The 20,145-nt window shown below is 42.3% G+C and overlaps 2 protein-coding genes across 2 annotated transcripts; both read right to left on the bottom strand.

Annotated features, from left to right (window-relative positions):
- Positions 1-220: 220 nt before the first annotated feature.
- On the bottom strand, positions 221-6,553 carry LOC308107368 (sodium- and chloride-dependent GABA transporter 2-like; the record flags this gene model as incomplete). Its single annotated transcript, XM_080459688.1, has 14 exons — positions 221-334; positions 765-935; positions 1,013-1,113; positions 1,253-1,355; positions 2,072-2,209; positions 2,314-2,426; positions 3,317-3,441; positions 3,571-3,674; positions 3,765-3,899; positions 3,984-4,116; positions 4,221-4,302; positions 4,541-4,681; positions 4,907-5,041; positions 6,436-6,553. 14 exons carry the CDS (start codon positions 6,551-6,553, stop codon positions 221-223), a joined length of 1,713 nt encoding a protein of 570 aa, XP_080315814.1.
- A 2,175-nt stretch (positions 6,554-8,728) lies between these two features.
- Positions 8,729-17,609, bottom strand: vwa7 (von Willebrand factor A domain containing 7; the record flags this gene model as incomplete). Its single annotated transcript, XM_080459687.1, has 17 exons — positions 8,729-9,277; positions 9,671-9,830; positions 10,037-10,173; positions 11,064-11,353; positions 11,488-11,580; positions 11,677-11,835; positions 12,067-12,199; positions 12,958-13,182; positions 13,375-13,491; positions 13,590-13,702; positions 14,619-14,788; positions 14,873-15,068; positions 15,157-15,291; positions 15,448-15,544; positions 15,746-15,979; positions 16,077-16,326; positions 17,542-17,609. The coding sequence occupies 17 exons, from the start codon at positions 17,607-17,609 to the stop codon at positions 8,729-8,731; spliced, it is 3,126 nt and encodes a 1,041-aa protein (XP_080315813.1).
- Between the last annotated feature and the right edge of the window lie 2,536 nt (positions 17,610-20,145).

The following is a 20,145-nucleotide window of genomic DNA, read 5'->3' as shown; positions in this document are numbered from 1 at the left end:
AGTCGATAGTATTTGTCGTCAGCATTTAGAAAATTGAGACTTGCATTTCGTATGTGTACTTGTGTAGAAACGCAAATATTGTGAGAAAAAGAAGACGACTATAGGCTTAATTTTACATCTCATCTTGAATGAGTTCATATAATACAATGGGGGTAAAAGAAAGAGGGAGAGAAATGACTACATCTGGAGGCCTACATGTTGTTGGATCATAGTTCAGAATTCACTGAGGACAGTTGATGAACGTTTCCATTTGCTCTCCAGTGTCCTGCTGCACAGTTTCTCTCTTCTGGGAGCGTGAGCGTCCAAAATCAGACTTGCACAGGTGGTGGAAACGCTGCAAAACACAAAGAAATATTGAGAGTAAAATGATAAGAAATGGTCTAGTAATACAGCTTTTCCAAACATCCGAGCTTTATTTTGGATTACATTCATTTACTTTGTACACAAACACAATTTGTTTTCACGAAAACTACCCGAGTCAAAATTACAATTGAATCACAATAACAATAATGCAAAAAGAAAAAAGAGGCATGACTTTAACCTTCTCCCTTTTAATATTCAAACTAAAATCCCATGTAGTGTTCGAGGTTGTGCGCGCATATTTTAGGAGTCATATGTTTGGAAGCACATTGGATCGTCTTTAATTCGCTGTTCTTAAACTGATGGCTAAATAGACAAGAATACCAAATGTTGAGAGAAATTAGAATGACATACACACCATTCTTTAGTTCTTATTTATTGAAATAAATCTAGGATTGTCCCACCTGACTGAGGGTCCCGGTCCCAGTAGCCATCTTATACAGTGCCCATCCGGGCACAAGTAGGATGGAGGAGAGGGAAAATAGCCAGCCCAACACATAAGCCCAGTCTGGGTACAAGTACCACCGGTTAAAGGTCAGAGGCTGGTACTTCACTAAAGAACATATTAAAGAGCCCTGATGACACAGAGATGGTTTAGTAGGGGATCCTGTTAAATGCTGATTGTATTCTGAAACAAAAAAAGGCAACTCACCAGTGAAATCAGTGGGGTGACGTAAAGCCAGCAGATTTTGAAGAAGGGGTTGGCTCTCACACCTGTCATGTCCTTTATAATGTCCATCACACGATCTGCCCCTAAATGAGAGTTCAAAAGTATAATCCCATCAGACATGCTTCTTTACACTTCTGCACTATCAAATGACCCCCCCCCCCCCCCCCCCCCCCCACATACAGTAAATACTATACACTAATACTTTAAGATCGGCTTCCTTACCGAATATCCACCCAAGAGCCAGGGTTTCAAACACGCAGAGGAAGAGGATGCAGGTTCCATTACAAGCATAATAGTCAAACATCTGGAAAATGTACATTCCACCCTGGAATCAACAGCAGGGACGTTAGATCAATTATTTACTCCAAATAGATTCATAATCTCTGCTTTTATTTCTCGTGCAGTTGGTTAAGTGGGTTGACGGATGTATGTTACATGGTGTAGAGATGTGTTGTAGAACTGGCTCATATATTCTTTCAGGCAAGGTTCTCGTTTTACTCTACCTTGTCATTTCGATTTCAGGGCCCTCGTTTTTGTTCAAGGTGAGAAAAGGAAAAAGTCTTTCATGTAAAATATGAAGAATACTAAATGTTAGTACTCTGCTGCTGACTGACCTGTTATGCAGTAAATTGAGAGAGGAAACCCATGTTGATGTCAGACCTTAAGACTATTTCCATTAAGGTAAAAAAACAAACAACAAATCATGAGTTTTGGATTTTGAGGCTCTTTGTGCTCGTTTGCATTCATTCAGTCTCAGGAAGCGTTGATGTCTGCCTTCAGTCGAGCTTAACAACTATTTAACACCTACTTGAAGAAAAGTTATGTAGAAATGGGTTTTGTAGCTTTGAAGAGCTGGATAGAGCTTTTTGTAGGGTTTTAATAGGTTTCTCTTGCAGAAGAGTAGTTGTGTGACTGTTTTATCAAACTGCGGCAGTTTATGTGAAAAGGTCAAAGTCAGTTTGACCTCGAGTTTATACCCTCAATATGCTCTATGCAATAAAAGACACACTTCTAAATGTTAATGTAACCGTAAGTACTGACTTCAGTGATCATGACGAGCTGGCAGAGGAAGCACAGCAAGCAGAAGAGAAGGAGGAATTGCTCTCGTCGGCCCGGCCTGCGCATTACTTGGGGAAACATATCTATGACGGATGTCATCACTACGTCCATGGCAATAAACTGTGGGGAGAAAAAGGAAAAAAAAAGAGATATAACAGAGGCAGTAAAACCCAAATGTGATCTTTTTTTATTTTTTAAACAAGCCATCTGCATGTGTTTCGTACTTGTGTGTCCAGGCCCAAGAGAATGAGCATGACAAAGAAACAGATGGACCACAGTTGAGGCAGAGGCATCATGGCTACGGCCTGAGGGTAAGCAATAAATGCCAAGCCCGGACCTGGAAGACAAAATCAGAAAGATGCTAAACTGGATTTCTTCGCAACGACTTGCCATTTCGTCAGTGTTTCAACAAGTGTTGTCAAGTGAATTTGCTATATACTGACTATGAATTATATATTTTTTTGATTGCTTAAGAAATGTGTTTTCTTTTTTTTTTTTTATCTGTTTTTTAATGATGAAGATAAACACACGCTGTCCAGGTCAGAGATGGATCTACATATTTTTACTACCATTAAAATCATTTTAACAGGATGTGTCACGGTGGGATTGTTGTGTTGCAAATTGGAGACATCTATGACTTAACAAGCTTCCATCTTCCAAAAACTAGAAACATAAGCCCAGATGACACTCGTCCCTTGTCAGCTGAGCCACCAGCCGGACGACTTGTTTTGTATTCAACAAGTGTCTTCCATCGTTTAACAGCAGGACTGAACGCTTGCTGGCGAAAGGAGAAGAGCAACCTGAGTTGTCGTGTCTTTACTTGTCCAAAAAAGGGCTCCATTGCACAGCCAGGACATTACACCGCAACGTCACAGTTCTATTCTTTTTTTCCATTTATCCTACAAATTCAGTTTATTAAAGACTGTACTGACATGACATCAGTCTAAACTTTAACAGACCGACAGGGACGTTCAGTTCCTTCACTGGATCCTGGACCAATAATGTTTCCTTCCAGTTGGTTAAACTTGGTAGATCCCTAAAGGGGACAACTGTGATTGAGTGAACTTGACTCAGCACCTCAAGCACGTGCACAGAGCTGTCACTTTATTCTTCATTCATGGTTGCTGCAGTCTCAATTCTGACACACCAGAATCGAGTTTACCCCGTTATGTCATCCAATCAGATCAAGGTGAGTTCACGACCTCTCAAACAGCTCTGAATATGTACCTGACTCTGCCACTTCTGCGATGGGGACCCCCTGCTCCTGAGCCATGAAGCCCAGGACAGAGAAGACTGCAAACCCAGCAACAACACTGGTTCCACTGTTCAGCAGGCACAGCCACAGACAGTCTCTGTAAAATATAGAAATGTGTCACTTCGTTTTGGTACATTATCTTGAAACAATGCCAGAACCTTATCGAAAATCTTTGAGCATAAACGAGGAGAAAAATCTAATCCGGTCACAATGTAGGAATACTGACTTGTAGCAGTTGTTGTTGTATTTATTGTAGCTGCCGAGTACGACCAACGAACCCACACCGACACTGTACGAGAAGAAAATCTGAGCCCCGGCCTCCATCCAAACCTGTTCCAAGAGCGGGTGCGAAATCGATTCGGTTGAACTGTGATACTAGAGCTGAACTGTAGAACTTATAATGCTGAGCCGATCTTTTACCTGAGGGTCTGTGAGTCTGGAAACTTCAGGGAGAAGGTAAAACAAGACACCTCCCTGCGCACCAGGAAGAGACAGACCGCGAATCAAAAGGATGAGCAACATCAAGTAGGGGAAGGTCGCAGTGAAATATACCACCTGGAACAAAAGAAAAACATCTGAGGCATTTTCGAATGCGCTGTATTTATAGGTTTGATTTAGTCTTGTGTTACATGTGTTTACTTTTCCTGTGGACTTCACCCCTTTCCAGACACAAAAGTAGCAGATGACCCACATGACAATCAAACACCAAAACACCTCCCAGCGGATACCGCCTATCTCCTCAATCCCCCCTGAGATGGCCAGGACCCGTCGTCTGGAAACACAGAGTATGCGCAGACGAATAAATCCAGCATGTAAGACTGAGTGCAGTGTGAGAGAAAATTCTGAGTTACTGTGTTAAGAACTAGTTTGTCCTACTCCCAGAATTCTGTGGCGGCGGAGGTGGAGTTCGTCTGGTTGGTCCACTGAAGCTTTCTGGTTGAAAAGTCGTCACAGTCATCTAGAGTGATGGTGAAAGACACATTCAGACAACGAGGACTCACGTTTACGGACGTTAGAATTTGTTTTTACAAGTAATTTGTTTAAAAAACAAAAATTAAAGGAAAAAGTCCAATTTTATGTTTGAAATGTACACCACGTAGCTGTTTGCCTGCAAAATGTTTTGTGGTTTTTATTCTATTGTTCCACATATTAACCCAAAGTGAAGAAAATCAACCAGGCCAATGTTTGCGTCTCACCTGTGTTCCAGTAGTTATCGCAGCTGGCCCAGGGGAGCTGAGAGCTGAAGGAGAACACAAGGTAGAGCAAAGCCCAGGACAGGATGATGATGTATGTCATGCAGCTGTAGAAGAGGATCAACTGCCCACCATAGCCGATACCTGACAGGGCAGATGTAGAATTTATGGTTTAAAAGCACAACATTTGAAACAACTATCATTTACAAAAGCTGCTTATCGTTCGGTGTCATTGTGAACTGAGTGACCTCATCTGCAATGAAGAAAGAAATCATTTCCAAATCAATGCAGGAGAGGACTTATGCCGTGCATTATATAGTGCCGCAATAAAGTTTAGAAAGTAAACAACATCGACAAAAACAAAACAACCTTCTGCGAGCGGGCAAAGCTTCCTCCAGCAGGTGATGCCACCCTCCTGGGTGTGTTGACCCATGGCTGTCTCCAGCAGGAACAAGGGTACCCCACATGTCACCACGAATACCAGATATGGCACCAAGAATGCACCTAAAGTTATAAAGTACACAGTGAGGCACACTTATACTGCACTTTCTGTAGAGCAGGTACGCCAAGGCACTAAATACAGGTTGTTGTTGTTGTTTTTTAACCATCCCAGTGTAACAAGGGTTATGTGTTGTTTAATTCCACTTGTTATGAATTGGGTTCACAAATTATTTAAATGGCTCTATAGCGCCTTCCATTAGGAAGTGTGTGTATATGCTGCTGCCAAGAGGCCAGCATTGTCAGTTCACCGGAGGCGTGCACGAGCGTGCTGTGTGTAAACGCCATTGTGAGCCGTGAACCTGACCAGCACTTGTTCTTTCATATTCAGGCAATAAACGACGACACAAAGACAGTTCCAGCCTCCCGTCTCATTCTATAAAATAACACAACGCAGAGTCGAGGAGTAGTTGAGCCAGCCAGCCACCAGCAGAAAGTGTGGTTGTGCATGGTTACACCAGTCACACACCAATAGTCTCACACACGTATTGAGAGGGATACATGCTGTATCTAGTCTAGTGGTCATCAAATCATAGTACAAATACAGTACTGTAAATTTGAACCAAAGTGTTTCAACAAAGGACTTTGACATACTTGGTCAGTCCTTTAAAGTTAGTGACACACGTTTTCTTCAAATGAATAACTTGAAGAAGTTAATGTATTCTGCTTTGGATGCATTGCAGGGTTGATGATTCCTAGTTTCTGAGAACAAGAAACTACAAATGTGTGGCTGCAGAGATAAAGAGTCTATTGAACATCCAAAAAGAGAAGTCAAAGTTCTATAATGTGCTTTTCAGTGTCAAGTCTGCCTGTTGTTTGCATCCGATTCATTTATTCATTCATTCATTTTCTTCCGGGTCACGGGGGTGACAGTCTGAGCACCGTCACCCAGATCACATTGCACCATTTAAGAACCTTCCTGCAGGTGGTGAGCCCACGGGAAGGTGGCGCCCGGCGTGGGACACGAACCCACTACCCTGAGATTGTGAGTCTCATGCTCTACCAACTGAGCTAGCCGATTCATTTAGATTCATAATATAAACATGCCATTTACCACCTGTGTAAACGAAAAGGTTTATTTAAGGTTCTTTATTCTATTATTATTATTTTTATTACACTTTGTGGAGCTGAAATGAAATAATAAAAAAGATTGATTTAAAAAAAAACAAAAGAAATGTACACAATTTTCCTTTGTCTTTAAAGTTACTTAAGTTGTGTTTATGAAACTCATTCAGTGGGAAGGGTTTTGTTGTTATTAGTCAGTTACAAACAGAACAACCAGCTTGTGGTTTAAAACATGCAAATAATTGTGGTAAATTAAAAAAAAATTAAGTTTTGATGCATTTTTTTGAATAAATTGAATGAAGCATTTAATTATAGAATGCATTTTCAGTGCTTACCTCCTCCGTTTTTGTAGCAGAGGTACGGGAACCTCCACACGTTGCCCAGGCCAACGACATTTCCCGCCACAGCCATGAGAAATTCCACCTTACTTGCCCATTGCCCCCGCTCCTCCATACTTACCTGGGCTTCTTTTGGTGCATTTATTTGGCCCAACATATTTAACAGACACTGCTGAACTCTGTCTTTCTCCTGTACTGAGGTCGTGTTGCTGGAGTTTCTGTGTCACACACCAATGTTCTTGTGTAATGGCCAACCAGTCGAAGAGTTAATCAGTTTTGCGTAGGAATGACGCATGTAATTTAATCCTTCAGAAGTCAAAGAAGCCTCAAACCTCTGAGAGAGAAATGAACACATAATAACTCTGGATGGTGTTACTTTGAATTCCTTCAACTCCCACATCAAGCAAATCTGCTTGACCTCTTTCACCTTGAATATTCTTAAAATCAGGAACATAATGATACTCTTGAAAAACTGCCCCTCTCAAAATAATAATAATCAAATTAAATAAGACAATTAGAATTAGCAATTAAAAATGTAATTCAAGCTATATTTTGCCAGTATTTTCAGCTTTCTGTCTGGAAGCTGTAGATTTAGTTCACTTGTACATTCATGCTTCTCTCTGGGTTTTATTTCCAGCAGTAAAAGCTGGAGCACCACATGGTGTTTTTATTTCTCTGGATCATTACAGTAGTTTCATGAGCACCATTGATACTTGCAGTGAATTCACTAAGCAGTTTATAAACAGTTGTATGAAATAGTTGTATGATTTAGCGTACAAAAAAAAAATCAAATGTGGGGAGAAATGATTTTCCTTCATTTGTTTATAATCCTGTTTTCATTTTATTGGAGAACAAGACACGATAATTGAGTGGTAAAGTTGGAGTACAAGGGAAAGAAAAGCATTTAAATTCAGTTTAATCCTGAGTAGTTGCATTATTCTCACAGCTTTTTGAAGTCGTCATGCTGAATGTGTCAGTGAAATCTTAACCTTCCATTAAAAGGCTCGTACTTTGACATGAAACCAGCTCGTTAAACATTAGAGATCAGATTCGACATAAACAAAAGTATTTTCAGAAGCAGCAAACTGACATTGTTGTCCTCTCCAGATCTCCTCCAGTTCTTCCGTGACTGGCTGGCTGACGAGGGCGTGATCCCAGACCACGCTTTCAACAAGTGGCGGACGAGCAGCAGGGAACAGACGTGGCCCTCAGGGCCTTCTTTGTGTGTCTGCTGGAGGCCGGGGAGGAGGAGGAGGAGGACGACTGAGACAGGAGGTCACCAGGCGATGTGGCGTCGTCGGACAGCATCCTTACGGCAGAGAACATTTTAAAACTGGAAGCAACATTGTGATGTGGAGCTAAAAAAAACTTTGATGTATTAAAAACTCATGATTTCTTCTCTTCGGTATTTTCTTTTCTGATAAAGTGAGGTGGTATTTCTGATAGGGACATTCAAGTCAAGCTTACAGGGCTCAGTTTTATTATTATCCCCACCAGTGGCGGCTGGTCAGTAGAGGGCGCTGAGTCTCTGATTATCAGCTCTGTCACGTCTCTTCTAAGGAGAAATTTGGCTGAAAAGCTGCAGGTCAGGTTCAACTTTCTCTATCATAGTTATTTTTGAATGCACACAATCAGAATTTTGCAAATGTTTCCAGGTTGGTTAATGTTTATGATTAGATATGTCCATATTCATTAATGACTGAAAATCTATAAGCTTAAAAAAAGTTTATTTTGCTCTTCATTTTTTGAGGTTTCTATCAAAGCATTCTAAAATGCTTTGAAAGATGGATTGATGTGTTGTTTGAAAATATACCTGATATACCTTTTGTTTTCCCTAAACTCAGACTAACTCATTTCAAGTAAACCGGCCCCAAAACACATTCATTTTTCTAAAAGCATCTGCTTGTGTTTGTTTACAAGTATGTAAATAAAAAGGGGAACCCGAACCCTAACCCTGAAAAGTTCCAGTAATACAAGAGAAAGTTTGTGTCTGAGCTGCAGTGCTCGGTTTCAACTGCACGTGCTGACAGCTGTCTGCGCAGACAGGGGGCGGAGTCACGAGATGGTATTTGAGCTGCTGCACGGTGCGCCGATGTTGAGTTTGCCCCCTGGGCAGCTGCCCACTTGGCTCATAGCATCTCCAGCATCCCCTCCCCCTGTCTTAAGTGCCGGATAGAACCAAAAAAGGATGATAAATAAAACATTCTGTGGTGTTATTATGTAAATGTAGTGTCATAGTTGCAACAACAACAATAATTTTGACCAGCAAAACATTTGTAATCACATGAGCTCAAATCAGAAGCACGGTTGAACAACAAAAAATAAACACGGCCGTGATTGTGATCTGTCCAACTCCACTGGTTTCTGTGCTCCGGTCTCTCAGATGCCGCTGCTCACCAGATTTTAAATGGCAGCGTTTCATGTTTCCGGCTGTGTCCCACACCAGCATCTCTGCCTTCGCGGAGCAACAACTGGACGTGTACCTGACCCAGAGTGGCTGCGATGAACTGGGCACCCATTCAGAAATATTCAGAGGAGGGTCTCCATACTTTAATCTGGCTTTATGTTGATGGTGATGGTTTCCATTGGTTGTCTCTTCCCTGTGTACCTGTTGCTGGTCAGGGCCTGACTGGGTCTTTACTGGGGTCTCCTCCATGGGTGGAGGACTGTGGAATACGGTGAGATCACCTTCTCCTTTCTGCAGCTGGAGCGCAGCGAGCCCGGCGCGACCGATATCTGACACAGCCAGGGACACACTCCAGCTGGACTCGCCGCAAACAGAAGAACAGCTTCCCTGCACTCGTGCTGCAGAGCAGGACGGCGGGGAAGTGTCAGGATCCTGACAGGGACACAACCATCAAGCATGAGCGACATGTGCAGTCAAAGACGTAAACAAAATGAAACCATAAATCAATAAACATAGACTACCAGTATCACAGTATGATTCTCTGTGGTGGTGGTTATTGTGCTGGCATTGAAATGATTTCATTATAGACAAGTGACGGAGTTCAAAGCCAGTATGTAAAGATGTGCTCTTCCTTTTTGCTTATCATTCAAGCTGTATCTAATCATCCCTCACCTGGTGTAAATAACACAGGGTCAACTGTCCCTGGTCATCTTCATGTCAATTATTTTGAAGAGATTCGTCTCTAGACATCATTTGGATTGGGTGTGTGTTTGTGTGTATCTGAACAGATGCAGCACTCATACAGAACTTTTGGTCATTACTTACCGGGGGCACCACGGTCAGGTAGACCACTGCATAATTTGTGTCCGGAGAATCGAGAGCATGCACAGTGAAGGTGAGGGTGACGGAGGCTCCTGCCTGAGCTGTGGCAGGAGTGTGGAGGTCTACCTGGCCAGGGAATGACCCTTGTGCTCCAACAAGGAACCTGAAGTTTTAAAAACAAACAAAAACATATTTAAGTGAAACGTACTGAAAAAAAAACCCCCATCAAAATGCTCAAGAATTATTTTACTTTCCTCCTGGTTGCCAGTAAGACAGTGTTCTAAAAGCAGGCAATGCATGTACATCAGCGAAGGATGATAGGAAACTTCACTTTATATTTATTTCCTGATTTATGCTTTCTGTTTCTACCTGTGCGGTCCTCTGGTGTGAAGGTATCTACAGTCATCATCAGCAGTCAGACTGAAGAGTCGGGCCGGCCCATGGTTCAGGATCTTGAAGGTCACCGTTGTGCTGTGACCAGGTACGAGGCGAGGGATGGTTAGCACCTGGAGAGAGAGAGAGAGAGAGAGAGAGAGAGAGAGAGAGAGAGAGAGAGAGAGAGAGAGAGAGAGAGAGAGAGAGAGAGAGAGAGAGTGTATCTAAAGTGTATTTAAAGTTCTTGTTCCATGTTTCTATGTGAACCAAATGTTTGTGATCAACCATTATAGATCTACAGGATTCTTTCATGGAAGTGTTAAGGTATCACATAATGAAGTTGAAAATAGAGGACCGCTTTATCTTCTTGAAAATAAACACTTTGAGTAGAACTGATAAAGTAACAATAACATTTTAGCATCTGTCCATCTCGGTCCAGAAAAATGTAAATTCACAACACCATCTTACATCATGTAGAAAGCTGCTGCGGAACAATATTTCTTGTAATTTGATAGTTGTATTGTATTAGTACATCAGGCTCTCTTTTACCCGCCGTCTTATGGCAAATACACACATAGTTAAGTTCCTGCCTTATCGGTTATCTCTTCACAGGGCAGAAGTGGCTTAGAGGTAATAGAAGCAAGGTTGTGTTTGGAAGTTTGAATGTTCGATTCCCTCTGCTGACCGGGTACTACTTTTGCTAATGGAAAAAGGACCTTGACACCGAACTTGATGGGTGCTGCCTTGTGGCGGAACACTCTAGGTGCAGTTTAGGTTAACTGTGAATAGGATGGGCTAAATGCAGAGAAGGAATTGTTCCAAAGGGGACCAGTAAAGAATGGTTTATTTCTATTTTGGAGAGACCTAGCACTACCTGCTTACCTGTTTCCTTAATTCTTTACCAGCTGTCAGTAAGTAAATATACCAGATGTCTTACTCAAGCTTCATGTTTTCCCCCAAATCAGACGGTAGTCTGTCGCAGCAAATGGCAGCCTCCTTTAGCATTGCTGCTGCTGATTACCTCTATCTGAACGTAGGTGGGCTGCACCATCTCTGCAGAAACCCTTTCCAGCTTGTTTCCTCTGCTGTCCTGGCCTGTAAGTCGAACGCAGAAAGGAACTCTGGGAACAGGGTCCACCGATCCCACAAGCGCCTGTGTGGAGTGAAATGAGGAAGAGGAAGAAGAAGAGGAGTTCAGCATCACCCGCTGAAGGCTCTGCCCTTCTGCTCCCAGCAGTGTTGCATAACTGAAAGATGCCTCCTCCTCTGAATCCAGGCCGGTTACAGCCAGCACCAGGAAGGCAGGGACACCTGAAGTCAAGAAGGACAAATAGTTTCGCTCATCTGCAAGTACTTTCAAATTTGTCTCAGTAACAATGCTGTGGTTGAAGCTTTATTGCTATACTTATCTTTATATATTTGAAGAATATATGCAAATTTCTGACCTGCCACAGGACTGCCCTCGACTCTGGCCAGTCCTGGGTGCGTCTCGTTGGTAACGGTGGCAAAGTAATACAGGAAATCCACACTGCTGTCACCTGGCGGTGCAGAACAAAAGGACAATTCATTCATCTGAAAACAGTTCGTGCTCCTCTGATAATCTCTTTCAGGACAGTCCTGTTGTTCTTTCATACCTATTGCATTGAATGTGAGGTGTCCGTCACTCTTGGCTTGTAGTTTCCACTGACCAGGCTGAATTGGTGGAAGCAAGCTGATGCGGTACAGACCCTGGAAGTGCTGCAGCTCTGCAAAGGGGCCTCTTAGAGTCTCATTCAACAGAGACTGGTTTTGGTCTGAAGAAGAATGTGAACATATAGATTCAGTGTAATATCAAAGTCAGCATGAAAAAAGTTGTAGAAGACAGAAGATTGTACAATCCCAGATTTCAGTAGCACTCTAATGGGCAAAAACAATCATATTGCAGCTCTCTGGAGATAGCTCTAATCAACAGTTCACCTAGCAGACTATAGTTTCTAATCCGCATTCTGATGGGATTATCTAGAAGTGCATGCTGTGGTGGATACCTGAGGGGTTGGTAAGGATACACTCTGTCATAGTGCCACACACATGAAGAGTGACATTTTTGACTGAATCATCAACTCTGAAGGAATGAAGGGACATCAGCTCTTGGTCACTTTCCACATGCAGAAGAGTCACCTGGAGAGTTGGAAAACAAGTATTTCAGGTGGAAAAGAGTTAGAACAGAAGGTGGAGACAGAGTGGCAAAAGACTGTATACCATTCAAAGTGCCATTATTAGAAATGTGCCCTCAGGTAAATGTAAATGTGGCTAAAAACTGACTTCATAGTGTTTCAAGTATCTTCTAGCACAACTGTAAGTGAATTGAAGGAGCTGATTGTGTCGCCTCCGGAACCTTTTTGTGAAAGCCAATGAAAAATAGTGATATATTACATTTACAAGTTACTTTAAGTAATAGTGGAGTTACTTTACTTGTTGCTTGTATTTTTATTTGTACTTTGCAATGTTTCCATGTTTCTATATTCTCTATATGCTCACATTTTGTGTGACTTTTGACCTCTCCTCCTCAACTTATTACCATTGATTGATTTCAGTTGTGCCTTGCTTCTGTCTGTGTGTAGGTTGTGATGATCAGTCAGTTCGTCTGTTGCCCACGATCCTTGTAGGTTTCCACTGTGTATACCCTCTCCTGATTTATCTGGAGGATTTTTGTTTTTTGTTTTGGTCTTGTGTTTGGATCCTCTGTCCTGAGTCCCTGACATCACTTTGTGACTGCTTATAGAAATAGACTTATGAGCTCAGGGTGACAGGGTTAAAAAAAACCCCTACAAGCTACAAACATATACAAAGGAGTGTATGGGTCTTTTAAAGGTAAGCAGAGTTTTTTTTTTTAAACTGTTTTTCATACCGACACCAGACGTGTATCAATGCTGTACCTTCTCAGCGGCTGTGTTGTCCTCCACTATGCTAGAGACCCTGTGGATGTCAGAGTTGGTGGTGAAGATAGTGAGGCCGCCTGATACGAAGGACAATGAAGAGTAGAGCGAGAAACGATTAGGGGAAGGAGCTTCTCTACTCCTCGTCCTCCTCCTCCTCCTCTTCCCCCGTATTGCTCTGCTGTCTCTTGTATAATTGGGGTCTTCGGTTAAGAGAAATGTCACCTGTGGGAAGATCAGATCAGATCCGAGGTGGTTGAGCTGGAAGATGTGTGTTTTGTTTAAATGTGGGCTTCCTCTGAGGGTTCCTTGGCATAAGAAGAGTGCAGCATGAAGATTAAAACATTAAAACACATCGGAGGAATATACCCCTGGAAAAAAAAAAAGTCCACGTTTTATCAAAGTGATTCAACAAACCTTGGTCTGTTTTTCCAGGGCGAGGGCTTTAACTGCATCAAACAAATAAGCATCTTTGGGGGACGCGTCAGTGAACACAAAGACCTCTGACAGCGGCGGACTGTGAGTGAGAGCCAACTACAGAATACACAGGGAAAGAGCGTATTGATCACAGTGAATGCAACGTGAACACGGCTGGACGTTTGCCCTGCGAGTGTTTCAGCATCAGAATGTACCTGAATGGCCGAGAGGCACATCTCGGGTTCATCGCCTCCTCCCAGGGCCATCAGGTCCTCCATGTGCTCCATAAACTGGTTTGGGTCCTCCGTCTCATACACTGGTCCAACCTCTGTAGAATACAGACAACCTATTATCCAAACATTTCCACTTCTGTGTAAACTGTAAATAAAAACAGGATGCAATAGTTGACATGTAACAATGAACAGAGAGCACATCTCTACAAATGTGTGGCGGGGGCAACACTTGGTCATGACAGTAAGTTTTTATTATTTTTAATTGACCAGTTTTTGCTCAATTAGGGGAAGAATTATGTAATTTGGCAACATCATTAAAGTAATGTTTTTTCATAAAATCATAATGCCTTTATTTATTTCCCAAGAAAAGATAAGAACCTTATTTTAAGGCGCAATGCAAAAATACATGTTTTTGCCAAGAGAAGCATCATTTGGAGTGTGAAAGTGTGAGAAATTACATACTGTGATGTTGGCTTTGCTTTGAATTGGAACAATAACTTCAAATATCTATAGTTACTTTCTGACCTTTGGACACAGGCTTGATGTCCATAATGTGTTGATCACATTCATGTACACATACACATGCCAAGAGTAATAACTGCCACGCAAGCAACTTGACCTAATTTTGGAATCATTTCCTGTTTAGTATCTTGTTCAAAGATGCTTCAATCTTGCGGTTGGAAGGAAGCCTGCTCTACTAACTGAGCAAAGTCTCACACTGTTTTCACATCAAGTGCGGCCAGCCAATTCCTGGTAGCAGCTTTGCAGTTCCGTTTCACATGACATCATATCTTCTTCTAAATTGGTCTCCAATTTGATAATTTGTTGACTGTTGTTTTCTGTCCTGTGTGGCTTCCACCATTTGCAATCCAGGGCATCATTTGGAATGTTAAAGAGAGACTTGAACGCTTAAAACCTTCTGAACCAGCACACTGGATATCGTCCTGCATTGTTCTTATTATATATAATATAACATGTTCGTCCCCCCAAAGAAAGAAGGTCTGCCCTCACCTGGATCATGGAAGGGCACAAGTAGAAAAGTTCTAGCCTGGCCAGAGCTTTTGGCCCGGCTCTGGATGATGGAGTGAGCACGGAGGCGGGCGGCAGTGATCTCCTCAAACATGCTGCCTGTAGTGTCCATAACAAACACCAGTGCAGGAACCTGCCTTACACTGAAGAGTCTGTAAAAGGAAGTTTGCTGAGATATTCAAATCAAAATGCAATAAAAGTTGTTTACTTTAATGAGACATTTATTTACTGTTCACCTGAGGAAGGCTTTGTGACCAATGGTGTCTCTAAGATCTCTCAGTACAGTCAGTGTTGCCTCAGTAGCCAGAGCAGCAGCTTTGGCATGCAGGTAATGATGAGGGGAGAAGAGAGGCGAGGTGCTGTCCTTGTTGATGCCTCCTTTGGCCATCGAGTGGCGACTGCTGTCCAGAATGCCTCCATGACTGCATTTGCCTGAAACGTGTAAAATGTTGCATTGTGGATTTGAAAAGTTATCGAAATCCAGTTTAATTTCTTTCTCACAAGATGCTGTTTGACACACCTGCAGGCTTTGGAGGAAAAGTGTTGAAGTAGCCTGTGGTGAGCAGCAGAGACTCTTCCTGTGGATTCATCAGTTGTGGCAGAAGGTTGTTTCGACACGTAATGCTGAAGCACTCCATGCAGGTAGGAGTGCCTTCTGTAAGTAGAAGGAACTGCAGCTTAGCTTCACGTCATCATGCAGGAACAATATTAATTCTGATCGATGTTTGGCAGTGGTGACTCAGTATATCTTCTCAATTTACCCGCCGTGAGATCAGTGTCAATAAATGTAAAATCACAACATGTGAGTTACCGTTGGCGACAGGGACGGCTGGCTCCTCTGGTGAAAGTAGGTGGAGGTAAATGGAGCGCTGGCCCATCTCAACCCAGTTACTGTGGCTGTAGAAGTCCTGAGAACACAAAGAATTGTCAAGGTTTTGGCCAGCACAATGTGAAATCTGTTAACATAGCAGTTATTTCAATACACAAATTGAAACGGAAGAATTCAGTGGCGACGGCTAAGTTTTATGTAAGTCAGGATTTCTTTAAAGCTTTTCAATCCAGAAGCTATCAAATGTTTCATGAAAAATTAAAGCTAATTCAACGTGTACCTGTAGGGAATGAAATAGCTGTCCCAAGCTATGACGGGCACTTTGGTACTCTTTTGCTCTTACAGAGAGCACGGTCTGGGTCCAGAACTGCCGTAACATCACCTTGGCGCCGTCGATACGCTCAGAATCAAAGTGGTAGATTGGGTCGGACCGGGTGGTGCTCAGGAAATCCATGGCTGCGTTGGACTTCACCACTTCTCCCACTGCTCTCCAGAAGCCACGGCCCAATCTGGTCTGGGAGAGAATAAAAGATGTAAGATAGTAATTCACTTAATGCTGAACTGTTGATAACTATTTTATTATCATTTAAGTGCAGTCAGCGTCCCCTCACCTCCTCCTCTGAACGGTTTCTGTCATGACCTTTGATGCCATTCAGAGACTCCAGGGTGACATTAAGGATGGCCTGCTCGGTGATGTACTGGTGCGTGTGTGAATCCCAGGACAGCGTTAACACGCGCGACCAAAAGTTAGGGAGGAAGCATGTGCATGGCAGGGCCAGGAGGAGCAGGTAAGCAGGGGTAAACTTGTGCACCTGCATTCCACTTCTCTCCATGATTGTTCTACCTTGTAACACTATGCCTCTGAGATATTGTCACATCGCATCTGCATGAAAACAAAAGCAAAATGTTACGGTCGCTTAGAAAGCAAAGTGCACCTTGACGGCTGATCTGAAGGCTTTTAAGAAACTGTGCATGTGGCAAATATTTGAATAATTGCAGATGTATCTGTACTGATTGAGCGCCTGGATGAAAACATCGTTACACATTGAGATATTTGGCTGAGCTGAATAATTGCCGCAACGTGAATTACATAAATTCCCGTGGGCTCACCACCTGTAGGAAGGTTCTTGATCGGTGCAATGTGATCTGGGTGACAGTGCTCAGACCGCCACCCCCGTGACCCGGAAACGCATAAGAGGAAGAAAATAGATGGATGGATGAATTCCATAAAGCATTTCTCGCTTGGCCGTCAAATGACCCAATCCCTATTGTTCAGTAATGTCTTGTGCTAAATTGTTCATGTTGTGCTGCTCATCCGTGTGTCCTTTCTTGCCACCACCCCCGATGCGTCCGCCCAGACTCTTCCCAGCCCTGTCCCTACTGAGGCTCCTATTGTTCCTTCTAATCTTTATTCAGATACAATACTTTGGGTTTGTTCCCACACACAGTTTTTTTTTTTTTCCTCACAGGGAAGTGACTCAAACAATGCATGAGGCCTACTGTTCCCTCTACTCTGCCAGACCCCATTCAGCCAATCGGTTTGAAATGACTGGCACAGACTCTTTAGCTGTGTCTCCCGGTTTTGCTCATTACCCAGGAGTTATTCACTTTCAGCCTAATATTTTAATTATTTTGCTCATGAATAAAACAAGAATAACCTCAAACACAACTTTACCTGTCGCCACAGAGCTTTGCTGTCGGACATGTAAACATGAAACAAATCATAGAAGGAGGCAATGCATAGTATTGCATGCTGTGGTACTTGATTTAAATTAGAGTTTGTTAACCGGCAGTTGTAAATAAACCTCCAGAGAATGTGCTTACCTTTGTACCAGCAGAGATGTCTCAGTGCAGAGAAAAAGTCTTAATGTGACAGCACAAGTGTCGACTCCGGTATCGCTGCATTCTTCTCTCTGGAACACAGTTATTGAGTCTTCTTGTTGATTTGTCCTTGAGCTCTTGTCTCAGACGGAGTCCTCACATAACATCCACCAGATAACACTGGGTAACACTGGGACAGGCACTTTGTGGATCTGGGATGAGGCTCGAGTTGGCATTGCGTGGTCTCGGGTGCACTTGTTAGGCTGAGGAGCGGGCGGGGGTGTTGGGCTGGGGGTGGGGGGGTGCTGGGGGTAATCCAACATGAGGCTCAAGGCATTTTGTCATAGCACCCCCCCCCCCCCCCCCCCCCCCCCCCCCATTATTGCACGGTGCATTGATTCACCACAATAGGGCCGCATATATTACTGGACAGGGTGTTCACCCTCGGCCTGCCCCACTCCCCCCTTTGTCCTCCATCCATCACTCTCTCTTTTCCTCACAAAACCAAAAGAAACTTTTCACAACTGCAAACTCCACAGCCCCTTCCTCTCTCCCCATGGGCACCCAGACGTCTAACGGCATAGCAGAGAGCGGCATCAGTTGCCAGCCAACGGCAGGGTCAACGTTGAACTTCAGTTTATGAGAGAGAGTGCGGTAAAAGGTAACGGTTGGAATGTTTTTCTCTGCTTTGGTGCTGTGTTGTTTGTTTCAGGAGCATCACTGATTTCCATCCATTCAATGAATGATCAAAAATACTTCACCTCATTCTTTTTAAACATAGTAGTTGTGTCTCTATATCTCCCACAATGAGGTTGTGGTAAAGCTGCACAACTAAAAAGGAAATGAAAACATGAAGAGGAACCACACTCATTGTACTTGACTGTATTAAAGTGTTATAAACCTGCCAGTTTACTGGAAATAAGCTGCAGTTGAGGTCAAAGGTTTGTGTTCATCTGCTTTAAGGGGAAACTTGTTTTGGTGTAAATTCAGGTAGACCCTTTATGAGGTTTCTGTCATATCAACCGCAAAGTGTTGGTGCACTAAATTCCCAGACATAGAAATGCACCTGTTTTCTCAGAATGGCTGTTTGTGTTTCCGTATGTCGGAGAATTGGAGCAAATTGTTAGATCGTTTCCTTTTTTTTTTCTAAGCCCACCATTGGAGATTTAAATATCCACCATTATGCAAGTTTTCTATTGCTGCTGCTGTGAGCATAACTCTCAAACTTCAACAGACAGGTGGAGGTACAAGGACATGACGGCTGACATGGTGGTTTCAAAAAGAATGTGAAAAACGCAGCTTAGTGCCATTCTTCACATTCTTTGGTTCAAAAATCTGAAATGATTTGATTTGATTTGAAGATTTTATTTCGAACATGTAAAAAAAATGAAACGGCACAAAAAAAACCCACCTAATTACATAAACAATATAAAAAGGTCAACGCCATATGTGCCCGTGTTTTTCCACAAGCACAAAAAGGAGTAGGAAGAAGACGTACTTATTCAATCCTACCCCTGCACATCATTGTGGTTTTCCTAATTTTACAACAATATATCTTCATCACTTTCAATACATTAAATCCTACAGTATACTATACTATCAACAGTTAAGACACACCTCACACTCAAACAGCACTACTGTATAAACAAAAAATCCTCATGTCAATATTCTGAAAACAAGATGGGAGATGATTTACTGAAGATTCAGATTGGCCATGCACTCAGATTTCTTTTTACTTTATACAATGAGAGAAGGCTTTGCAAAAATCATTTATTTTTCTGTAGTAAAAAATGAAACAGGACTCGGTGCATGCGCTCTGTAACAATATACAATTCATGCATACACTCTCCTGTCCTATCTGTTTGACTTTACTGACAGAAAGATCGGGACCACCAAAGATACACAGCAAAATTACTATAACAAAAAAAACGGTTGGTCTTGTAACTTACTTGTAATGATACACATTGATGATTACACATGATTCACAGCAATAAGAGTCACTGACCAAATGTTTTGCTGTTATCAGTTGTGGAGATGTTTCAAATATTGCGTGTCACGTTGCTGAAAACACACAAACATTCTTGACCCAGACGTTCGCCCACACATCGGTTCTGCTCTCAGCTCGTGCCGATGACCTTGTAGGTAACTTCAGCTCTAAAGTTCTAAACATCATTGATACCACTGCTCCATTCGGATTTAAAGCTGTCTGTGTCAGGAGAATAACCCCATAAAGGAATGATACACTGCCCTCATAAACTGAGATCCACTGTGGAATTTTAACACATTTTCAATGATACAGTCAACCACACCGAAGGAACTGAAAATGTGCTTATCTTCATAACCTAACTTCCAATTGTGCAAGAACCATAATGTTGCTCTATATACTTACGTTTTTCAGGTCAAGGAATCCTGTAATTCTACTTCTGGCAAGCTTTTCCTGACCAGTTTTGAGAAATACAACATTTTTACCATAAAAAGTCAATGTTTGCATTCACCCTATCTTTCAGGCAAAAATAATCATGACTAGGCTGTTGACCAATTTTAGCAGCAAATACATGTCAATAAATGAAAACAGTGTATTCAACATCATTTTGTTTTGAACATTTCTTTATCCCTCAAAACATATCTCTATAGAGCGAATCTTGCTTCATTTCTTATCGCATAATACAAGTCATCAATTATTTACGTTTTGCTTTGTTGTGGCACACAGTGTACGTGATGTAATTATCTATGATTTTGCAAGATCAAACAGTTAATACTGAAAATGACTACAGTCTCAATATAAAGTCAATTTTGATGAAACATTCTGGTGCAGAATACAGTGAAATGTCAAAAAAATAAAAAATAAAAAAAATCCTA

Source organism: Lipophrys pholis (genome assembly GCF_963383615.2).
Source record: "Lipophrys pholis genome assembly, chromosome: 3".
In the NCBI taxonomy this organism is placed as follows: domain Eukaryota; kingdom Metazoa; phylum Chordata; class Actinopteri; order Blenniiformes; family Blenniidae; genus Lipophrys; species Lipophrys pholis.
The sequence above is the reverse complement of the archived record's forward strand: the minus strand, read 5'-3'. Positions and strand labels throughout refer to the sequence as shown.